The 23,272-nt window shown below is 39.2% G+C and overlaps 1 protein-coding gene across 1 annotated transcript in view; it reads left to right on the forward strand.

The window, feature by feature from the left end:
- The window catches only part of WDR27 (WD repeat domain 27), a 72,305-nt gene that overhangs the window by 32,894 nt on the left and 16,139 nt on the right, over positions 1 to 23,272 (forward strand). Inside the window, exons 19-22 of the mRNA XM_086744622.1 lie at positions 2,391 to 2,488; positions 2,792 to 2,913; positions 8,269 to 8,366; positions 20,321 to 20,423. Of these exons, the coding sequence (XP_086600748.1) occupies positions 2,391 to 2,488; positions 2,792 to 2,913; positions 8,269 to 8,366; positions 20,321 to 20,423 (421 nt within the window). The remainder of the gene's footprint in view (positions 1 to 2,390; positions 2,489 to 2,791; positions 2,914 to 8,268; positions 8,367 to 20,320; positions 20,424 to 23,272) is intronic.

The following is a 23,272-nucleotide window of genomic DNA, read 5'->3' on the forward strand; positions in this document are numbered from 1 at the left end:
ACCCACATTGTTTTAGAGACTTTAATCTCTAAAAGGCAAGAACTAATGTAGAGTGTCAAGCTCAGTGTGTCTACAATGCCTGGCTGAATTTTAGTTGACTTGCACTTTGAACTGAACGTGTACAGGACATGTGGCAAATGCATTGTGCCAAAAAAAAGACAAGGTCTTAAATATACTAAAATTCCTTTTTTTTTTTTTTTTTTTTTTTTTTTGCAAACGGGTACTCTTGTTCTATTTTTTTCCCCTCTGTTACTTTGGTTCAGTTTTTCCCTCAATTGTATTTGATGAACTGTGTTAGCTGAAGATTTGCTTTCTAGGTGAAATTCTATCTGAGAAACACCCTGTGAGATGTTTATCTATGTAGCAGACTGCACTGTGGAAGAGAGATACTTCAGCTAATTCAAAACAATTGTTCTTGCATTTAGAGCAATCTAACTGTTAGGGTAAGCTTCTTTCAGCAGGGTCAATTAGACCAGAGGAAGCTTCATTCTGTCTTCATTAGATTATTCCTGTTATCCCAGTCAGCTTATTTAAAGTTGACTTGGATATCTTTACCCAAAAAATGGAGATAAATCAGATGTTCCTGAAGTCTACAGCAGTTTATTTTTGTAGTATACTTGAATAAAATACTTCTGGAAACAATAAAAGGTTCTGGGATTAAATTGCAAAACACTGTATTTTGCCTTCCACTTCACCATCACTGCGGAAGTAGCTCTAATGTCTACCTGGAAAAACTCAGCAGATCATTGTTTGAGAATGACAAAAAAAAGGGCAAAAGCAAATAATTAACCTTTTTTCTTTTAAACGGATCCATCTGATAAACATATTGCTTTTATCAAATGGTCTCAGTTTTGTAAACTTTTAGCATTGTTGGAAAGAAACAGTAATTATTCCTACAAGTATGTCACGCATGGACTTTTGTATTGTCATTGCTAAAATGGAAATATAATACTTAGTTACATTGGAATTACTTTATTGCGTACAAATGTCTGCATTTAGAATATAATGTAGAAATTTTGTGTTATGGTGATGTGTTCACTGGCAAATAAGCCTCCACCCAGTTGCTGACTCACTCTCCCTCAGTGAGATCCCTCAGTGGAATGCAGGTGAGAATTGGTAAGGTGAAGGTGAGGAAAACTCATGGGATGAGATAAAAACCATTTAATAAGTGAAGAATAAAGAAAAGAAAAACCAAACCCTGAGTGATGCAAAAGTCATTAACTCCCACCAGCAGACCGATGCCCAGCTAATCTTGGCTACTTTCAAAAAACTCCACCCCTCCTAGTTTTATTGCTGAGCTTGGCGTTATACGTTATGGCATATCTTTTTGGATAATTCAGGTAAATGGTCATGGCTATGTTCCCATCTGACCTCTTGTGCTCCCCCAGCCTACTCACTCCGGGAGCATAGTGAGAAACAGAATTTCTTAATGCTGGGCAGACACTGTTCAGCAATAGCTAAAACCCTGGTATGTTATCAACTGTTTTGGTCACAAATGTAAAACACAGCACCATACAAGCTACTATGAAGAAAATTAACTCCAGAGCCGGTACAGTTATTAACAGCTTTGTTTATATTCCTTAGATAATGTCTCCTATGGAAATCGCACTCTTCTCGCCCAGCATATCCATATCCATATCCATATCCATATCCATATCCATATCCATATCCATATCCATATCCATATCCATGGAGGAATGTTTTCTGTTGACTTTGGTGGACTTAAGATCAGATCCACGTTGTCTGTGCTGATATATTTCAGTAAACAGAAAGATCTAATCAGATTGAATCACAACACAGTTCTGCGTTATGTGATATAATTAAGTTTGAAGCCATTTTAGAGGGCTTGGCATGTCTGCAACATTTGCATGGAGCTGGCAGATATCCCACAGAACCTTGAACCGTTCGCTGCATATTGGAAAGCCGAATTTCTTTGGTAGTCTGTGATCAGCCCCTTGTTCTGTTCCCATCTAAGTGGAAATCATTCTTTCCTTACTGTTTTCTCCTCATTTTCTTTCTTATGGGTCGTATGATCAGCACGTTAAATGCTATACTGTAACTAATGGTATTTCTGCTTTTTGATCATAGGTACATGACAGATTTTTTTTCTCTTAAACATTTTTGGTATTTATACAGAGTTATTTTAGTATTTCATCTTGATGGAAGATCTGTCTTATGTATATGAATATAATGTTTATTTTCATCCAGATAAGTTTTGATATCAAGTTTTTTAATAGAGTTCAACAATGAGTTAAAAGGTCTGTGGCTTTAATTTTTAATAATGAAAGAAAGCATTTTGATTTGCTTTGTAATTCCAATGGGAGTTTATTGGTGGCCACAAATAATGACTTCTTTCATTAACACTGGCATTCATTTCATATTTTTTGCAGATACAAACAGAGAAGTGTTTGCAAATTGGTACAGAAATTTCCCATGGCTTCAACAATGGAGATAACCAGCCTTTCAGCAGTAAATGATTTCTACTCTTGTATCCTTTGTCTTATTTTCTTTATAGCTCTTTGGACTTAATGACATGGGAATAACTTCAGTTAAAGTAATTAGCATTTGATTCTTTACTACTTTTTTTTCTACTAGAGTCAAAATGCTGTAATTTTTTTTGTGGTATTGAACTTCAACCTTGGACATAAATTTTTTAGGACTGTAAGACAGAGGACTGCTTATAGAGCACTAAATACAACAGAGTCTTGACATCGATTTATCTGTCTTTTTGTCTATCTGTATGCTTTTGTTCCTTTAGATCAATTTAACTTTAACACAGAGAACTGTACAGATCTTGTACTTACAGCTGGAAGCAACCGAGCATTGGAAGTTTTTGACCTCAACGCAGGCTGCAGCACAGCAGTGATACCAGAAGTTCATACTAGATCGGTCCATCAGATCTGCCAAAATAAGGTATATGCTTTACTGAATTTTATTTGTAGTACTGCTACAACTCCATCAACAAAGAAATTGGAGGCTAAAAATATAATTGATAATAATCAATAGAGTTTTTTTCTGTGTTGGAGAGGATGATCGTAAGTCTGTGTGATAAAGGCACCCAAATCTCATTTGTTCTCTACTGGAAAGCAGGGAGCAGTGAGGATTACTGAACAAGCTTGCTATTAGGGAAATGTGTATTACCGTTTGCCTTACTTGTGCCAGACTGTAATACTGTAGTTCAACAGGAACTTTTCCTTATGTAACTGTTCTCCTCTAAAATTGAATCTGAAGCCATCTGATTTATTCCAAAACTTCAGAAACAACAACTGAAAAAAGTAATTGCTCAGCACTGCAATAGAATAGATGATTTAATAACCCTCATCCTTGCTCTTTTTGTTTTTTTTTACTTGAAGATTGATTTGAAAGTTTAGGGGTCTTATGGTACTGTACATGCTGGAATACCTACTGTGTTAGGTTTGGTTGAGTATGGTTCTTCATTCCTAGTTGGAAAGTCCTTGCCTCTGTGGGTTTAAAACAGTTCCTTATTACTACTTTTGTAGAATCCTTTGTGGGTTTTCCTGAGAGATGTGATCTGGTAAAACACTTAAAATCATGCTAACTATTTCAGTACTATTTCTAACACATATAGGCTTAAAGTTCTGGCTTTTGTTTTTGCTCAGTCAGCTTAGTGGCTTCAGGTTATTTAATCAAGAAAAACTTTAAAGCTGTGGGCAAGTATTCACTTGAGGAAAAAACCTAGAAGTATGTGGTATAGCAAAGAAAACTGACAATTTTTTTTTTTTAAATTATAGATCCAGGTTTTTTCAGTTATATAAGATTAATACTTCAGATAAGTCAATAGGAAAATTGCACAGCAACGATTTTGTTGCAGTTGTATAGTTTAAAGCTGTTAGAGTAAATATAACTCAGTACATTTGCATTAAGATAATATGCTAAAATATTTTATAGACTTACAAAAATGTGCAGAATGCAGTGTGTAAATTATCTCCTGTTTAAAGTGTGGAACACATTGGAATCTAAGGTTAGCTAGTGATGAGGGGTGCTGCAATAGAAGCAAATCTGTGGAGTGGAATAGTTGATGCTGAAGATCTAGTGCCTACACACAAAAAAAGGAAGACTTTCGTTTGGACTAGCTCTAGTCTTGTCTTGTGGACTGAATGCTCATTGATGATTGCCATATATGTAATTTCGAAGTGCATTTTATGGTTTAGATTCATGCAAATCAGTTGCCATGTTCCAAGACTGCTTTGTGATGCTCCCTGGACAGTAGTAAGTGAGGACTATCAGGAGATTTTTTTCTTTAAATAAATAAAAAAAAATAAAATCTTGCCACAGCTTGTCTTTCTTCAGCAGGAATGTTTTGAATCTTCCTGACTGTAATTAAGTTGCAAAATCAGACTGTATCTTTACCTGAGATACTCAGTCTGCAGCCTCTGTGCAGATGTAAGTACAGTTGATGAAAACTTGTCCCTTATCTGAAGTTTGAATTATGCAAGATAAAGTCTGTTCTTTCTAATACTTTGTGGAAATATTGCAGATGAATGTAGACTACATACTCATACAGTGTACATATATAGAATAAGTACATGGACTGTTTGCTATTATAGGCTAGCAAACTGCTGCTGTGGTCCTTCTTTTCAAGTAAGGTGTGGTTCTGCACATTTTTACTGACTCTTCTCCCTCTTTCCTGGAGACAAGAACAATGGCAGCAACCAGATCGAGCTTCTAGCTTGTCTTCTGTCTTGTTACCCTTCCTACTCAGCTGGCAGAAGGCTGCTCCTCTGATCCTGTGCCACTTAGCCATTTTACATCTCCAAACCTATTTCACCAGTTGAAGCTAGGCTGTATCTCTCTGTATCGTTACAGGTGCTCTGCCTCGGCAGCTATGAGTCTTCATTTCTCCACCTCCTAAGAAGTCTTTTCGTTCTTCTCCTTCTTGCACTTAATTCCTTCACTCTAGTAGAATCCTCCCTCCCCATCCCATGCTGTTTCAGTCATCCACAAGCAATTACTGTTGTTCCCAGAGCTACTTTGCCCTGATTATGTCTTTCCTTCTCATGTGCTTGAACCTTGGTGTCTTGCAAGGGTCCAGAGGAGGCAGATGCAAGGACTGGAAGAAACTAGGTTTGAGGAGGTAATGGCCATGAGGGAGGAGAAGGATGCAGGGAATTGAAGGGAGCAGCATCAGTAAAGCTCACTCCCAGAGGTTGTGAATTCTGCTTTATTATTAAGAACATTTCTAAACGTCTTTAAAATAAATACAGTAACACAGTTAGAAAGTCTTCCAATTTTAAACTAAGCTTTTAGCGCAAAGGATTACTTCAGAAATAAAAAATTCAATAGTATAATGCTGAAGAATAAATACAAAAGTTGTGTGGAAGCTGCAAAAAAAGTCTTGGCTGCTAAATTTTAAAATACGGTAGTTTCCATATTTGCACAAGATAAGCTGTCCTATGTTGTTAAATGTTTATAGTGAGATGAAGAATAATGTATACAGTGAAAATACATCAGCGCACTGATATGACATCATAATGGAGAGTATATATTGTTGTACTTAATCTTTCCTTTATGTTTGCTATCTGTAGGAATAGCCAAATGTCCTAAAACTACCCTGTTTGATTTGAAAACCTTAAATTGCAACAGTGGTTGAAAGTTTGTCTGGATATACACATTGTGTGTGTGTGTATATATATATGCTCCAACAGATATAGAAAAGTTTTCACGCTGTTCCTTTCCGTTTATAGTATTTCAGTGATCTGATTGTGTTTTCTTCAGCTCTTTCCTTATATTCTACAGAACAGTATTTTGTGTTGTGAATTTTTGATGGCTTATGAAACAAAATCACTTTCCTTAATGACTATACTGGTTTGAATTTCTGTCTGCTAAGAAACATAATAAAATAAATTGATTGAAATGTCAAACTTGTTTTCCTGTCTTAAAGTTTAGGAACCTGTGAGATACAGAAATAAATGGCAATTTGAAAAGAGGCCACAAAGATTCAGAGTTTTAGTGTTAGCAATACATTTGTAGTGCTGCAAAACATTTTTTTGAACAGGAGTCTATCAGTATCAGCCACAAATATTTGGATGGTGGTGTGTTCTTCTAGCAAACACAGTTATAGATTACAATAATTTTCAGAGAAACAACAAAGTTTCTCATTTTCTGCTGTGGCCCTTTTATTTCAAAATTCATCAGTTCATTAATTAGGGAATGTACATGATGTGAAGGCTGAAAAATGTAATAGGCATCTCAGAACTTTCAGCCATTTTACTTTTTTTCTAGCCATAGTGACAAACCTGTCTGAAAATATGTGCTTGCCTGGAAAATGTGGAGTGTTTTCTGAGACATCAATTGATCAACGCCTTTAGCATAAGCCAGCTGCACTGTTTTGATGATATCAGTGGTGTTGATATGGAATTAGTGAACAAGACAGGGATTCTGTCGAACCATGTCCTTCTTTGGGCCAAATTTTATGTGGAAGTTGCCATGTAGTCTAGATACAAGCTGAGAAGGGATTACAGTAGGAGAAAGAAGATGGGGCATAGGCAAGTTATTTACCTTTCAGGATGAAAGAATATAGTTTGAATAGTGTGTTGGAATATGCTACTTTTTGCATTAAATTCTGATACATTATAGATTATTGTAAATTAATGGACTGCAACACAAAGTGGTAAATAAAATTCAGCTTGCATATTATCCCAACTAATACATATTTTCTTGTCTTCTACAGCAATATTCAGTAGCAAGTGTAGTTTGAGTATACAAATATAGCTTTATATTAGTAAAGTATATTACTGACAAAATGTAAGGGCAGGGAAGGAACAAAGGGATTATACTTCTTACCTATATTACTGTGAGTATATTCTAAAGTAAAGGAGTAGTGCATGAACTAAATGTGTATGTGTCTGTGGAACTTTTTGTATTGACTCTGTGACTATTGCTGACTGAAGAAAGGGATGGTGAGTAAAAGTTTCAAAAACACAGAAAGAAATTATGCTCTGTAACTTTTAATTAATATTTGGACAACTACTGTCTGTCTTTTACAATTATTCTTTTTTTAAGTTATACACAGCTAATGTGAGAATGTGTGGACTTTGTTGGGAAATCTGTTGCACAGTGCATTTTAGTTCATCTGTTAGAGTAGGTTTTGGTAGTCCTTAATTTAGGAAGGAAACCTGCTTAAAGTAAAGTAAGTTAAAGCTCCTGTAGTCTTTCTAATGCTGAGTGCCCCACTTTGTCTTGCCATTTGGGGAATTCCATTGACTAAATACTGGAGCATTTTCCAGATATACACCAGTTTTCATAACGAATAGAAGATTCCTGGCAGTCAAGCACTGATTGCGGGAAATGGCCTTGAGGTTTCAGTGATGTGTTCAGCCAAATCAAGAATGTGAATGGTGGGGAAAGGAAAGAAGGAGTTTTAAATGTTTCTATTTAGTTTCCTGGAGGAAGAAGTTTGTAGCCAGCAAAAAGGCCAAGATTTGCTAATGTGGATGTTAAAAATCCAGAAGTTTAAAGATAGACTGGATTTAATTATTTAAAGGTATGAAGCCAAAATCAGTCCTGTTATGAATGAAGGCAGTTGCTCCTGAAGTCAATGGAAAGTGTGCCCACTTATGCCAGGGCTAAGCATGGCTTATAATTAAATGTTGGACTACTCTTTGATCCCTCCTTTTCCCCACACTTCTTTCCTCCCCTAAACATCCTATAGTGTATTGTGCAATCACAAAAAGGTCTTCCCCTACATCCCATAATGGCTCCCATACACTGATAGGTAGTGATCCCCATCAGTCTGTGAGGTGACCCAGAGAACCTCTCCCATCATGGTGGGTGTCACACCTGGACCAAAGGGCTAATGGCTGTCCTGGGACAACACTGAGAAGAGCTGAGGCAACGCTCCATTTCTCTGGCTGGGTTATGGGGATTCCTCCACATGCCAACTTTCCTCTGTGCTCCTTTGTGTGTGTGCAGACAAGCTTTTAATCACATAACCTAACAAACATTTATTGCTTATTTTTTAAATGAACTAAATTCTTCACTGAGAGGGTGGTTGGTCACTGGAACAGGCTCCCCAGGGAAGTGGTCATGACATCGAGTTGGTCGGGGTTCAAGAAGCATCTGGATGACACCCTTAGTCATATGATTTAGTTTTAGGTAGTCCTGTAAGGAGCTCCTGTAAGGAGCAAGGAATTGGACTCAATGATCTCTATGGGTCCCTTCCAACTTGAGATATTCTATGATTCTATGAGTCTATAAATATTTAGCGTCATGAGAATAATTACCTGAAACTGATTTCATATTTTACAGGGGTCGTCCTTCAGCACTCAGCAAGCCGAAGCTTACAATCTTTTCATGACAACAGCTACAGGTGATGGCATCAAACTGTGGGATTTAAGAACACTGAGGTAAGGCTAATTAAGTTCCTCAGAATAAAACGCCATGCTTTATCTTTATTTAGAATTGTCATACTTGCTGTGATATTCCAGTAGAAATTTGGATGTGGAATCAGATCTACAGTCAGACCTTCAAAAAATAAAATTGAAGGCTAATTGGAATTTACTGGTTTCTAAGAGACAAAAAAAAAAAAAGCTAATTCCTCAGTTGTAGTTAGTTGTATGGAAGCCATTAAATGGTCAAGATTTCTCACCCATGTTTACCTACCTTTGTGGATCTGTATATATAAAATAGTATATTGAACCAGATGCTAATAGTATTTCCAAACCCATGTGTCATTGCTGCTGACGTAGGTAAAATTTATGATCCAGCTTTTAAAACACAAATGAAATCGTAACAACATTGTTACAAATTCTGTAGGTAGTGCTATAAGGTTGCATAATACGTTATCATAAACTCAGAATAAAATGCTATACTCCTTCTAAAAACCTTTCAGTGTGGTACTTGGGAAAGCTGTGGGACAAAGGGAAAGAGAGGCAGGGAGGGAACATTGCTCAGCAAAGGAAATACTTGGGGCAATATCTCTTTCATGCAGGCTAAAAGAATTATGTTTAAAAGAAAAGAGGTTTGGACAGGAAGATGTTTAAGTTTTAAAGAATAATTTCCTATTTGCTTTGTGTGTATGTAAATATATATTTATTGAACGACGTAATATCATTTTTCTGGTACTGAATTTTCTGTTTAGGAAGTGCTTAATGAACCTTTCATTTATTTCCATTTTTCTGTGGTAAGAATACATTAAACCTATAGGGGGCATATATGCTCTTGCCAAAAGCTTTGCTGTGTTCCCTGCACTGAATGTCAAAAAGTAATGAAACTAGAGACTGCTGGGGTTGGAATCTGTTACCTTCTTATGTTTTTCTAATAAGCTGCTCAAACTGTGTTGCTGAAGAGTAATGAAAAAGTAGAAAGCTTTTCACAGATCACTTATCTGTCTCTTTGTTTCTAAATACTAATATAAGTAGAGCAGGTGAATGGTAAAATAGTTAAAGTGTAAAATCTGGGCAATCAATTAAATGAATACGTCCTGGGAAGAGGGGAATAATTTATGTATGTCCTTGCTCTATATTTAATTTGGCAAAGTCAGTGTATTCTATGTCTACTGAGTTCTATTAGCCAAACTTCAAAAAAGCAATTCAAGTCCTTAATGACACATATTTTAAGAGTGCTTATTAGGTATTATGTAAATGTGTGTGTTTGTTACACATGACAATTGCTACCATTGATCACTGTAATGGAGAAGAAATAGGGGACATAAATAATTATTTTTCACTTGCTAGTAACTTTCAGGGAAAAAACCACCAATTTTTAAAAATGTGATTTTCTCACATTGCTCAAACCAGAGGTTGAGTCTTCCGTATTTTAATATCTATTCTTGAGTTCTCATAAGGAAGAAAACTGTTCACTTTTTCCTAATGTCTTCACCAGGTGTTTTTCACATAAATAAATCTGAAATGACTGAAGTTGGAAAGCTCTATCTGAACTTGGAACAAGTCTCCACTGAAGTGTTAGGTCTACTATACAGTTACACAGACTGAATGCTTTTTCTTTTTTTTTTTTTTTTTCCCTCTGTTCATAGGTCTTGTCTAATAAAATCCAGTCGATTGCTTGCACTTTTGGGTGCTTACAGGAGAGATTAGTTCCTAAACAATCTTATAGTGGGCCACTACTTTTAATCTCTTAAAGCTGTTGATTTGTAAAGTTGGTACATAAGCCATTACAGTGTTTTGAATGGTCCCTCTGGAATGACCTCTCTTTGTTTCTGCTTTGGGTTTGCCAGAATAGGGTTTGTTTCGTGAAATCTTTGTCCAGTGTTCTTGAAATGCAGTAAAGGTAAGTTCATCTTCTCGTTTATACTCTTTGCAATGTTGTGGAGAGTAACACTAACTGCAAGATCTCAACTTTGTTGATTTTTGCCCTAGACATCCACAGTGAAAACTGTTTTGCTTTTGTGTAGTGTTTGTTGCCCTTAACGAGTTCTGTCCATTGTTACTTTATTTAATAATACTGTAAAGTGTGAAATTTTGATTAAACAAGGAAAAAACCTCCAGCATGGTGCTCTTGAAAGCTGCAGTTGAAAGCATGGGAAATAATTTTCAGAGTAGCTCTGCACAATTTCCCTGGGTCTTGTAGTTCTTTATTCAATTTCTTTGATGATAGTTCCTTTTTTTTTATTCTTCTGACATGCATTCCTTCTCTCATAATTGACTGAGGAATCATAGCAAGATGCTAAAGTTCTTTTTTGATCTTTGCTTAGAGTAAATCTTCAGATGTATTGTTCTGGCCTGCAGCTTTATGGGTTTTGAATATATTCTTTTTTTTTTCTCTGAATTCAACAAGAAATTTTCCATTCAGTCTGTATTATCAAACTACATTTTTTTTTCCAGTGAAAATTCATTTAACTTATATTTTCTTTTGTTCTTGAAGTTGGTGATAGTATTTTGGATCTTCCATTTGCATCATCCTTACTGGATAAAGCTGTGAATCTGTCTGTCTCTTTCACTGTTGATGACCTGGAGGCATTCCAAGATTGCTTCAGAGAGTGCCAGAAAGTCTTATGGGTTCCTCTGAAGGTGGTACAAGAAAAGACATTTTAACTTTCTGATGTTGTCAGCCAACCTCACACAGCCAGGTCATCTTGCCAATAAAGGAGGGAATCTTGGACGCTGCTAGTCACTTTTGGATTTACTCAGACTCCTGCTTCATTTGCTTTGAAATGTATGGATTTATAAAGTTTCATCTGAAGATTTTGAATATTTTTATATTTCTCCTGCATTCTCCTCATTTAGAACTGTAGCTAAGAAAAGCTCCAGACAATCTACAAAGCAGGCTTATGAATAAAGAACCAAGGAGAACACATCTTTTTGGAAGAAGAACCATCTCTGGCTACTCTCTTTGATTAGGATAAGGAACTATGAGGCTTTATGAATACATGCATTCGGGTAAGATACTGACCAACTTCCAAGACCCTGTGAAGAGCAATTTAAGTCTGTCTTGTCTAAAAGAATGGCTCCTTGGGGAACAAGTGAAAATACTTTTTCTTGTGTCCAAGGTGGAAGCAGTGAACACAGGAGTTAGGCTGAGCAATGGGAATCTGAATGAGAAGAACATGACAGTCACTAGCTTTGGGATTACCAAGAAAGAGTCAGACAAACATTCAGTGGTCAGGAGGTACAAAAGGCTGATGCATGCTTACAGAAAAGGCAAGAAGGAGGACCCAGGGAAATGCAGGCTGGTCAGCCTCACCTCAGTCCCTGGGAAAGGTGATGGAGCAGTTAATCCTGGAAACAATTTCCAGGCACATAAATGACAAGGAATAAAATAAAAGTAGTCAACATGGATTCACCAAGGGGAAGTCATGCTTGACCAATTTGATAAACATTGATGATAAAATTACTGGCTTGGTAGATGAGGGGAAAGCAGTGGATATTGTCTACTGTGACTTCAGTAAGGCTTTCGACATGGTCTTCTGTACCATCTTCATAGAAAAGCTGATGAAGTATGGGCTGGATGAGCAGACAGCGAGGAAAGTTGAAAACTGTCTGAATGGGAACCTCAGAGGGTGGTGATCAGTGGCAGCAAGTCTAGTTGGAGGCAAATAATTAGCAGTGTACCCCAGGGATCAGAACTGGTTCCAATCCTGTTCAACATCTTCATTATCTGGATGATGGGGCAGAATGTAGCAAGCTTGTGGGTCACACAAAACTGGAAAGAGTGCCTGATACACTGACAGGTTGTGCTGCCATCTGGAAGGACGTCAACAGTCTGGAGAAAGGGGATTACAGGACCCTCATGAAATTCAACAAGGGGAAATGCAAAGTCCGCTTGTCACAAAGCGCAACCCCCCAGACACTGGTATGTGCTGGGGATGTGACTAGCTGGAAAGCGATTTTGCAGAAAAGGACATGAGAGCCCTGGTGGACACTGAATGAGCCTGAGCCAGAAGTGTGCCCTTGTGGCAAAGAAGGCTGATGATGTCCTGGGGTGCATCAGGAGAATTGTTGCCAGGATGTTGCCAGCTTCCCCTCTGTTAGGGTTGGTGAAGCCATACTGGCTCTATGTGAGCAGCGAGGTTGGATAAGATGACCTCAACCATTATGTGACTGTGATTCTATGAAATTAGTATTTGCTCTTTTCTAGTTGCCACAGAAACATGGGGATGGGAAACTTGCTGGGGGAACTGATGTAAAGTTGAACAATTTGGAGGTCTGGGCTGCTACTATGGCAGGTGTGGAGAGGTGGATGTGTCGTAGTTCAGCCCCGATCGGGACCAGACTACGCAGTCTGTTTAGTCCCACTCAGGACCAAGCTATGCAGTCTCTCTCTCGCTCCCCCCACCCTCCGAGAGAATAGGAGGAAATGATATAAGAAAAATGGCTCGAGGTTTGAGATAAGGACGGGGAGAAATCCTTAAAGTTACCATCACAAGCAAAACAGACTCGACTTGGGGAAAACTATTCATTTATTTCTAAAATTAGCAGGAGAATAAGACAGGGAACAAGATAACCTCCCCCCACCCCTCCCTCTTCCTGGGCTTAACATTATCTATACTACCTCCCCTCCAGAGCGGCACGGGGTGGGGGGGAAGGGAATGGGTGTCGCAGTCAGTTCATCACGCGTTGTTTTACGCCGCTGTATCATCGTCAGGGGAAGAACTCCTCGCAGTCCTCCTCTGCTCCATCGTGGGGTACCTCCCACGGGCCACAGTCCTTCCTGAAATTGCTCTGGCGTGGGTCATCTCTTCCACGGGGTACAGTCCCTCCAGAACAGCTGTCCCAGCGGGCCCTCCACGGGCCACAGCCTGCTTCAGGCCTCCACCTGCTCCGGCATGGGGTCCTCCACGGGCTGCAGGTGGATCTCTGCCCCTCTGTGGACCTCCATGGGCTGCAGGGGGACAACCCGCTCCACCATGGTCTTCACCACGAGTTGCAGGGGAATCTTGGCCAGGAGCAGCATTACTCCTCCCCCTCCTTCTTCACTGACCTTGGTGTCTGCAGCCGTTCCTCGCAACAGGCTGGCAGACATCTCTCAGGATACTTTTTACATCTTATTCACTTCAACTTCTCATCTCCACTTCTTGCAGCCAGGCTGGGCCGAGTTGGGCCCAGTCTGCTGCCCGGTGGGAGGCCAGAGGGTGAGGCCTGCAAGGCCCACAAGGCTCACGCCTCCCCCTCTCTGCCCCTGCTCAGCTGCTTCACACCTTCTCCCTTTTTTTCCTGTTTTCCCCTACTTAAATACGTTATTGCAGAGGCGTTATCACGGGACATTCTGCTACCAATTGGCTTGGCCTTGGCCAGCAGCGGGTCCGTCCTAGGCACGGCCGAGTCCACTAAACAAAGGGGAGCAACTTCTAGCAGTTTCCTACAGAAGCTACCACCTTAGGCCCCCCTTCACTAACAAAACCAGAACAGGATGTGACAGCTGCTACATTTCTCTTGCAGGTAATGAGATTGGCAGGGTCAAGGTGTTAGGAGGAGCTCCCAACCACCACCACATCAACACCTTTGGTGGCAGAAGCAGCCTGCCTCTGACTCACTCTCTGAACACTTGAGGAATAGAAGTTCAGCTGCTCTAATGTTGCTACTGAAATAACCGTTCTTCATCTCTTGCTGGAAAAAAGGCAGTGGGTGATTATTGGACCGCAGTGAAGATATTTGAAGAATACTGGACTACTTGGACATACTGAATTTCTTCTGTAGAATACTCAGATGCATAATAATGCTTTGATGCGTGATCCCAGGGAAAATCAGTTTCACCTTCTTTCAGACTCTGAGAAGATTTGCCAATTGTATAAAGATAGTTTTTGACATGAAGATAAAATCTCCACCTAGTATTATGATCCTGTGCAACTAGATTATAAACTCCCCTGGCAACATACTTTAGTAGAATTCCTATAGCCACATGGAACTAATCTCATATGTTTTCAAACAATTACATTTAGAGAGCCTTAGGGTCAGACATGCAGTTTGAATGGAGAGCCATTCAATTGTCAGATACTTTTCAGTTTGCATCTCCACTGTGAACTAACAGCTTGACATCATCATGAGCAAGATACACATATACACATACTCAAAATTTGATTACTTCTTGGTCTCTTCTGAATGTAATGATCTCATGGTTTGCCATCTTTTTTTTTTTTTTTTTTTTTTTTCATGGAGCTTTGAGTCTTGTTATCTGGATTTTGAGGGAAAAAGGGATAAAGCACTGGTTGAAGTTCCTACAAGTTTGGGACCAGGGATGCATGAAAGTATACAGAATGCCGAACATGTGGTTTCTTCTGGATGCTGTTGGTGAAAACATGATGAGCTCCGCTGTGAAGGGTTTGGTGTATGTTTAAAATGAAATCTATGTGTACAGAACATCTAAGGTAGCTACTACTACTGTCAAGTTATACTCAGATTTTGTAGAGCCTCAATGGATCTGCTGGTACTGAAGGGTTTCTGAACAAATACCAGAGCACTGGGACAAAATAATAAAATACAAGGAAAAGTGGTTAAAAAAAAGGAAAATTTTTATTTGCAGCCAAGATACTTTGTAAATGCAGCAAGTAGAATGAAATGGACTTATTTGTGACCGTACTCCCTGATTTATAAAGACACACACCATTCTGGTATCTTTCTCTTACAGAGACAGAAAACATATAACTTTTTTTTTCTAATATTCTGCAAGTTTTTTTTTGTGACATAAGAAGATACATATTTTGGAATGTAGACTAAAAGCTGTACAATGGAGAACATAGGGAAAACTTGGCTGTTTGCTCTCCCCTGCAATTACCAGATGTTTGTCATGGTAACTCCTGAAAAGCTCTGACCAGAAAAGCATTCTTAGGAGGCTGGACAGCATGCCAGCTGGCCACGTAAAGCTTGCAATATCCAAAATAAATTTGATCACCACCTGTTGCTACTTAAAAAAAAAAAAAAAAAGAGGGGAAAAAAAAAAGCCTGAAATAAGAGATCTCCCACAAGCTCAGCAGAGGTGCATCCCGATGAAGAACAAGTCAGGCAAAAAGGCCAGGAGGCCTGCATGGATGAGCAAGGAGCTCCTGGACCAACTGAAAGTGAAGAGGAAAGCCTATAGAGGGTGGAAGAGGAGACAGGTAGCCTGGGAGGACTACAAAGAGGCTGTGCGAGTGGCGAGGGATCGGGTGAGGAAGGCTAAAGCCCTGACGGAATTGAATCTGGCCAGGGATATAAAAAGCAACAAGAAAAGCTTCTATAGGTATGTAGGGGACAAAAGAAAATCCAAGGAGAATGTAGGCCCCCTCCAGAAGGAAACCGGTGTCCTTGTTACCCGGGACATGGAGAAGGCTGAGGTACTCAATGACTTTTTTGCCTCAGTCTTCACCGATAAGGGCTCTTGTCTCACCACCCAAGCTGTGGAAGGCACAAGCAGGGACTGCGAGGACGAAGAACTGCCCACTGTACTCAAAGAGCAGGTTTGGGAACATCTGAGGAACTTGAGGGTGCACAAGTCCATGGGACCTGATAAGATCCATCCGCGGATGAAGTTGCCAAGCCACTGGCCATCATATCTGAGAAATCATGGCAGTCTGGTGAGGTCCCCGATGACTGGAAGAGAGGGAACATAACCCCCATTTTTAAAAACGGGAACAAGGAGGACCCGGGCAACTACGGCTGTTCATAGTCATGGAGCAGATTCTCCTGGAAACCATGCTAAGGCACATGAAGAGCAAAGAGGTGGTTTCAAGGCTTCACCAAGGGCAGATCGTGCTTGACCAACTTGGTGGCCTTCTATGATGGGGTGACGGCATCGGTGGACAAGGGACAAGCAACAGATATCATCTACCTGGACTTGTGCAAAGCTTTGACACTGTCCCACACGACATCCTTCTCTCTAAACTAGAGAGGCATGGGTTTGGTGGACAGACCACTCAGTGGATAAGGAGTTGGCTGGATGGCTGCACTCAGAGAGTGGTGGTCAATGGCTCGATGTCCAAGTGGAGACCAGTCACGAGTGGCATCCCTCAGGGGTTCGTGTTGGGCCCGGCCCTGTTCAACATCTTTGTCGGCGACATGGAGAGTGGGGTAGAGTGCACACTCAGCAAGTTCGCCGACAACACCAAGCTGTGTGGTGCCGTCGACACGCTGGAAGGGAGGGATGCCATCCAGAGGGACCTTGATGGGCTGGAGAAGTGGGCCCGTGCCAACCTCATGAAGTTCAACCAGGCCAAGTGCAAGGTCCTGCACCTGGGTCGTGGCAGTCCCAGGCACAAATACATGCTGGGCAGAGAACGGATTGAGAGCAGCCCTGAGGAGAAGGACTTGGGAGTGCTGGTGGACGAGAAGCTCAACATGAGCAGGCAATGCGCCCTTGCAGCCCAGAAGGCCAACTGCATCCTGGGCTGCATCAAGAGAAGTGTGGCCAGCAGGTCGAGAGAGGTGATTCTCCCCCTCTACTCTGCCCTGGTGAGACCCCACCTGGAGTACTGTGTCCAGTTCTGGAGCCCCCAACACAAGAAGGACATGGACCAGTTGGAGAAGGTCCAAAGGAGGGCCATGAAGATGATAAGAGGGCTAGAGCAGCTCTCCTATGAGGACAGGCTGAGAGAGTTGGGGCTGTTCAGCCTGGAGAAGAGGAGGCTCCGGGGAGACCTTATAGCAGTCTTCCAGTACCTCAAGGGGGCCTACAGGAAAGATGGGGAGAGGCTGTTCAGTAGGGCCTGTTGTGATAGGATGAGGGGGAATGGTTTTAAAATAGAGTGAGGTAGATTTACATTGGAAGTTAGGAAAAATTTTTTTACAATGCGAGTTATAGAACACTGGAACAGGTTGCCCAGAGAGGTGGTAGAAGCCCCATCCCTGGAAGCATTCAAGGCCAGGCTGGATGAGGCTCTGAGCAACCTGACCTAGTCAGGGATGTCCCTGCTCCTTGCAGGGGGGTTGGACTAGATGACCTTTGAAGGTCCCTTCCAACTCTAACCATTCTATGATTCTGTGATTCTATGATTTCTGCGAACATTGTCCATATATGACAATGAGAAAAAGCACTGAGAAGGATTGTGTTTTAGGGGGACTCTGAAATTCATAAACAATGCAACTGGCTCTCTGGTAGAGACAAGAAAAGGTGTGATTGAGGCTGAGTAATGGGAGACATCTGCTCTATGCAATGAATGTTTAGTAACAGCCTAACTGAGGGCAAAATCTGACCACGAAAGGGAAGAGCAGAGACATGAAACGCGTCATGATTTATTTTTGTTTCTGTCTGTCTAAGATATTTGAAGGAAAGACTTACCCAAAGTTACAATAATGCCTTTGCAGCTTCGTCACAGATCACATAATGATTGTTGCTGGATGGCATCTTTGGAGGTCATCTTGTCCAACTCCCCTGCTCGAGCAGGATCACCTATAGCTTCTTATCCAGGACCATGTCTAAGTGGCTTTTGAATATCTCCAAGGAGGGAGATTCTACAACCTCTCTGGGCAACCTATGCCAATGCTTCATCACCCTCACAGTAAAAAAGTGTTTCCTGATGTTCAGACAGAGCCTCCTGTATTTCAATTTTTGCCCATTGCTTCTTGTCCTGTCACTGGGCACCACTAAAAAGAGCCTGTCTCTGTCTTTTTTTTATTGATGGCTGATGTAATTGTGAGGCCACTGTCAATTATATTTGAAAAATCATGGTCATCAGGAGAGGCATCTGAGGACTAAAGGAAAGTGAATGTCACTCCTATCTTCAAAAAAGTCAAGAAGGAGATCGCAGGGAACTATGGACTGGTCAGCCTCACCTTGATCCCTGAGAAGCTAATGGAACAACTATTTATGGAAACTGTGTCCAGTGGCTGAGGTCTAGCACAGATTCTCCAGATTGTGGAGTTTCACACCTTGGAGATACTCAAAAGCCATCCAGACATAGTTCTCAGCAACCGACTCTAGGAGAGCAGGGAAGTTGGACAAGATGATCTCCAGAGGTGCCTTTCAACCTCAACCATTATATGATTCTGTGAAAGCTGTGGTATGGGAAGTGTGCACTACCCTTTATGTTTTCTTTTAAGTTACTTCACAAAAAGTAAAGTTCTTTGAAACCATAAATCAAATACGTATTCTGTCCTCCATTGCCTAACCGTTGGAGTCATATATATTAGAATGCTGGACTTGAGAAGAGACTGAGGTAGCTAGTATTCTCCTTTACTGTGGATAGGACGCTTGAATAGAGGCAGGTTATTCAATGAATGCAATGCAGCTACTGCTTATTGAAAATCTCTGAATATTCCTGCAAAAGCTATGTGCAAACTGAAGTTGAAGAATGTTTTCACATCTTTGTCACAGAAATTGATTGTCTTTCTAAGTTACCTCTCTTTGAACTGCAGTGCTTTCCTAAATTGAGGTGAAAGATTTGGTTACTGTGTCCATTGATGTCAGTAATTCTGTTACACAGAAATTCAACCAAATGTGTTATCTGTGAAAGCTCAGAGTTAGGCTCTGTAAAATTATCTATTTTCATGCATTCAAAAGTGTCTTTTTTAATACTTTATTAATTAATAGGCATTGGATCAGTCACAAAGTAATGTTTTTGTTTAACTATGCCTGTTTCACCTGGGTGAACAAAATCAACTTGGCATTCAGTGCATTCATACACATACAAACACGTCTAAAACAGAACAACGTGATCTAAAAATTTAGAGATTTCTGCACATGGGTTCAGTCAATTGAATTAACACAGCGTCTGTGATTTCACTGGCCAGGAAAAAGTGTATATCACAGGTGTTGGCGGGATATGTTACTCTTTCAAATTTGTTCCTGGACCAAGCATACATTAAGAAAAGAATGTGTAACAGCTGTATTATGGTGAAGTATATGAATTTGTTTTGTAAGGAGAAAGGCAGATTGATAGCATTTATAATGAAGGCAAAAGAAGAATAAATATTATTATAAGTTTATTTCAAAATGGAACCTTGTGGATATAAAAAAAAAAGCTCTGAAATGAGGTTTACATATGTAAATGATAATTGTGAATGGGACTGAAACTTGTAATAAAATATCTTTTAACATTGAAGCAACTCTAAATACTACTTTTTTTTTTCCCCTTAGTTTTGTAGTGACTACAACATTATCAAAATTCTTTACAACCTTGGATTTTTTTTTAGATGGATATAACTCTTAATCTCATCAAAAACATTATTTTTAAATGGGCCAAGTGTCCTCAGCTATCAAAAACTTACTCCACAATGCTACCTTGCAATATTAACATGAAAAGTAGGCAATTAATTCCTTGTGTTAAATTTAAAAGCATTCTTTCCTTTAGACTGTATTGGCACAGATAGGTAAGAAGTTATATACAGTTGTAGGGTAAATAGCAGTTTAGAAAACCATTTGGATATTTCCTTTCTTGAATTTACAAGGTATAGTAAATTAGAGTAGGAATGTAAATAGAGCAACACAGATTTGGGTATAAGAAAAACAATGATTATTTATGTTATCATTTCACATACTGGATCTTTATTAGATATAAATTATGTGAGAGATTTCTAAAGCTTCACAGAGCAGACTGGCTTTCACAACACCCTCTCCTTAATGCAGAGGAGTTTGGCTTACTCTGCTGAGATGGCTAACTGGGAGTAGCTTAATGCTAGACAGTGCAGCTCCTCATTTCTAAATTTTGATGACATTTCTATCTTTGTAAACTAAACAAGGCCAAAGTATCATTTGGGGCATTGTCCTGGGGTAGTTCTGTGTGTTCCTTTTATTTTTGATTGGTCATATTCTTTAATGTTTTCCAGTTTTGTCAAAATCCTACTGCAGAAATATTTAAAACTTAATTTGTGGATTAACATTAGTAAATTTGTAGAGTAAGAAAAATGGGCGAGACTTCATCAGCATTTCATTAAAGTGGCAGTAAAAGATCTAGTTTTTAGTTGGTATTAATAAGTCTGAAATTTCTCTGAAGGTGTGAACGTCGTTTTGAAGGGCACAGTAGCCGCTGCTATCCATGTGGAATTGCAGTATCACCGTGTGGACGGTTTATAGCCACTGGATCAGATGACAAATGTGTAAGTAATGTTTTTGCTTATTTTCCTCCTAAACTACAGGAGTACTCATATTGTACACAAAGTATTCTTTTTATGCATTTATCTAGGATTCAGCTTAATGTGCAAAACTGAGTTGACTCTGAGTTATCACATGCCATCAAAGATGAGAAGAATGGTATCCCCTGTAGCACAGCTTTGTTATGTGTATGTATCTGGCCACTAGGAACTATGTAGAAACTACACATTAATTTACTTAAGCTCCCAAATAAAGGCTGATGAATCTTTCTTTACTGGTTTCTTATGAATCAGTCAGCTGAATACAAAATTAGACTGTAATTAGAACTTTTCATAATTCATGGTGTAACTTTCACTGTGTGTGTTTCCTCCCCAGACAGGTTCTATTCTCCTTCAAGGTCAACTGTATTTAAATTATTACATTTAGCAAAGAGTCCTGAGTAAAAGTGTATTACCACCTTCTTAAGTATGCATGTAATTTTATTTCAGTAAGTCCTGCGTTGTTTGCAAAATATTTTTCTCTGTGTTTGCTAAGAGATAGAGAATTGCTAGCTTGTAGTACAAGCCTTTGAAACTGGGCTGGGGTTGGGTTCATCATAAACACATCCTTTAAAACAGTTGGGTAGGAAAGCTGTTTAATTTTCTTCTAGATCTTTCTAGGTGACTCATGAGGACTATGACACAGGGTTTCTGGTCCACTTCAAATTCAGAAAAAGAAGAATTTACTGTTGTGGCTAGTTTTGAAATACTGTCTCAAATCATGTGTGAAGGTTAGAGATTTTATTGGCAGATTGCTGGAGGTTTGGCAATAGCTAATGTGTTCTTGACATTTCCATGATAAAATACATTTTTCAAGTTTCTGGTAATTTCATTTCAAAATGTAGTTTGCAATACAAAAGAAAAGCTTTTTACTTTGTCTGTGAAACAAAATGCATCTAATAATGATCTCAGCTCATGACATATATGATATAAATATATTTAGTTTAGATTACTAATTAAGGTTGATTTTGAATAGTATGAAAAGAGTTGCAGTCGCAAGACCATTTTCTTCTCTTTTGCATTAAGACTATAGTTCGGAATTACTGCTGATACAAGAAAGAAAGGCATAGAGCATGATTTTGCCCTTACTCCAAATTCTTGTCACATGATTGCTTGTCATAGAAAGCTGAATATCTAGACTTCATCCTGCCAGTTGGCATGTGGTTCCTGGTGGGCACAGTGCCAGTCAATACTTCTTAGTGTGGCTCCTGGGTTGGAATTTTGCATAATTTGCATCATGTGTCTATAAAGAACTTTCATTGTTCTTCTTGTCCCCTCAGGAAAACTGAGTCAAGTTTCAGACTCTTGCTACAACTGTACTGTTAGGACAAAATACAGTTTTGGGACATTTTTAGGAGGCTTCTCTTTGAAATGTTGAGACTGGATATACTTCTGTGTTTCCTTTTGAAAAAGAAAATTGAACATAGCACTGAATAGTCCACTCATATTGTTAAACTAATAACATCCTGACAGGTGGACTGATGCACAACTGGAACAGTTTTAAGACTATCAAGAAGCCACATACCTTTGGAGATTGTATTCTATGAATGAATGTCCATTGGAATTCAAAAAGCTGCATAAAAATTCAGCAGTGTTGATACAAAGTGTTATCTTGAAATAATGCATTCTGGAAATAAGTTATGTAACTTTCCACTGACCAGCAACTGCATCCTCGATCATCTTGGAATTTAATTTATCAAGTGAAATGCTTGCACCCTGTGGTTAACGAATATGATTGATTTTACAGCCAAAAGAGGCAGAAGTGGAATATAATTGAGACACATGAATCTTAAACTGCTTTTTATATTTCCCAATATCTGAAGTGTTTGACAGAGAGGAATATGTTGGCTGCATTGATTAGTAGCAAAATCAAAACCATATTCCTACAGGGCATAGAATCAGAGAACCGCAATATGTTATTGTAAACAAAGACATGCAAATTCCGTCTGCCTTTTTCTCTGCTTACAAAATATAGGACCTGTTTTATATGAGAACAGCTTGGTATAGCTTCTAGTAGCCACTTGTTTTTGTTTGAACTACTTTGTGTGTGTTAGTATGAGATTTGTACATACTGTAAATTATGGGTTGAAAGTGTTCCCCTTATGGATTACTCGAGCTTCTTTAAGACAACCTTTGTCAAGACCTATGTAGTACCTGACAGTCTCATCAAAGCAGGTACCCACAGTACCCTGGTTTTGAACTGTGATTATCCTTTCCATAATTCATTGTGGTTAGAAAACATAGAAAGTTAACATTTCTAATATCAGATCTTCTCTTAATCTTAAACAGCTTGAGGTGGCAAGTGGCATGGGTTGACTTTTTCTTAACTGAATACACATAATATTTTAATTTCTAATCATTTTACAAGTGGACAGTTTGAGGCTTCTGACTATCAGACAATAATATTAAGGATGTTGGACAAATACTCTAATTGGGTTTAGATCTCTGTTTTCCTGGGCTCTGTACAAAAATGTTTACCTAAACATTTTTGACCAAAGAAATCTTAGTCTAAAAAGGACAAAAATATCTGGAGAGTTTGAAACTGTACTTTAAAAAAAAAGAAATAGCTAATCTTCTCCTGTGCTCCATGCAGTTTTAAGTTAGTAGTTTTGCTTCATGTCTAATTAGGTTCTTCATTTTTGTCTTTGAAGAGTTTAGGGCTTTTTGAATAAATTCCAAGTTTCCAGAAATGAAGTAGGGAATGCAGAAATAAAGATTTGGCACTTTAATTGTTTTCAGATTAATTATTGCTAGCTCTCTTTGAACTGTAGACTTTAAGGGGCACATTTTGACCCTAGGGCTGAAAAGGAATTTGC

The sequence above is a fragment of the Chlamydotis macqueenii genome, chromosome 3 (genome assembly GCF_036417535.1).
Source record: "Chlamydotis macqueenii isolate bChlMac1 chromosome 3, bChlMac1.mat, whole genome shotgun sequence".
NCBI classification, from domain to species: Eukaryota; Metazoa; Chordata; class Aves; order Otidiformes; family Otididae; genus Chlamydotis; species Chlamydotis macqueenii.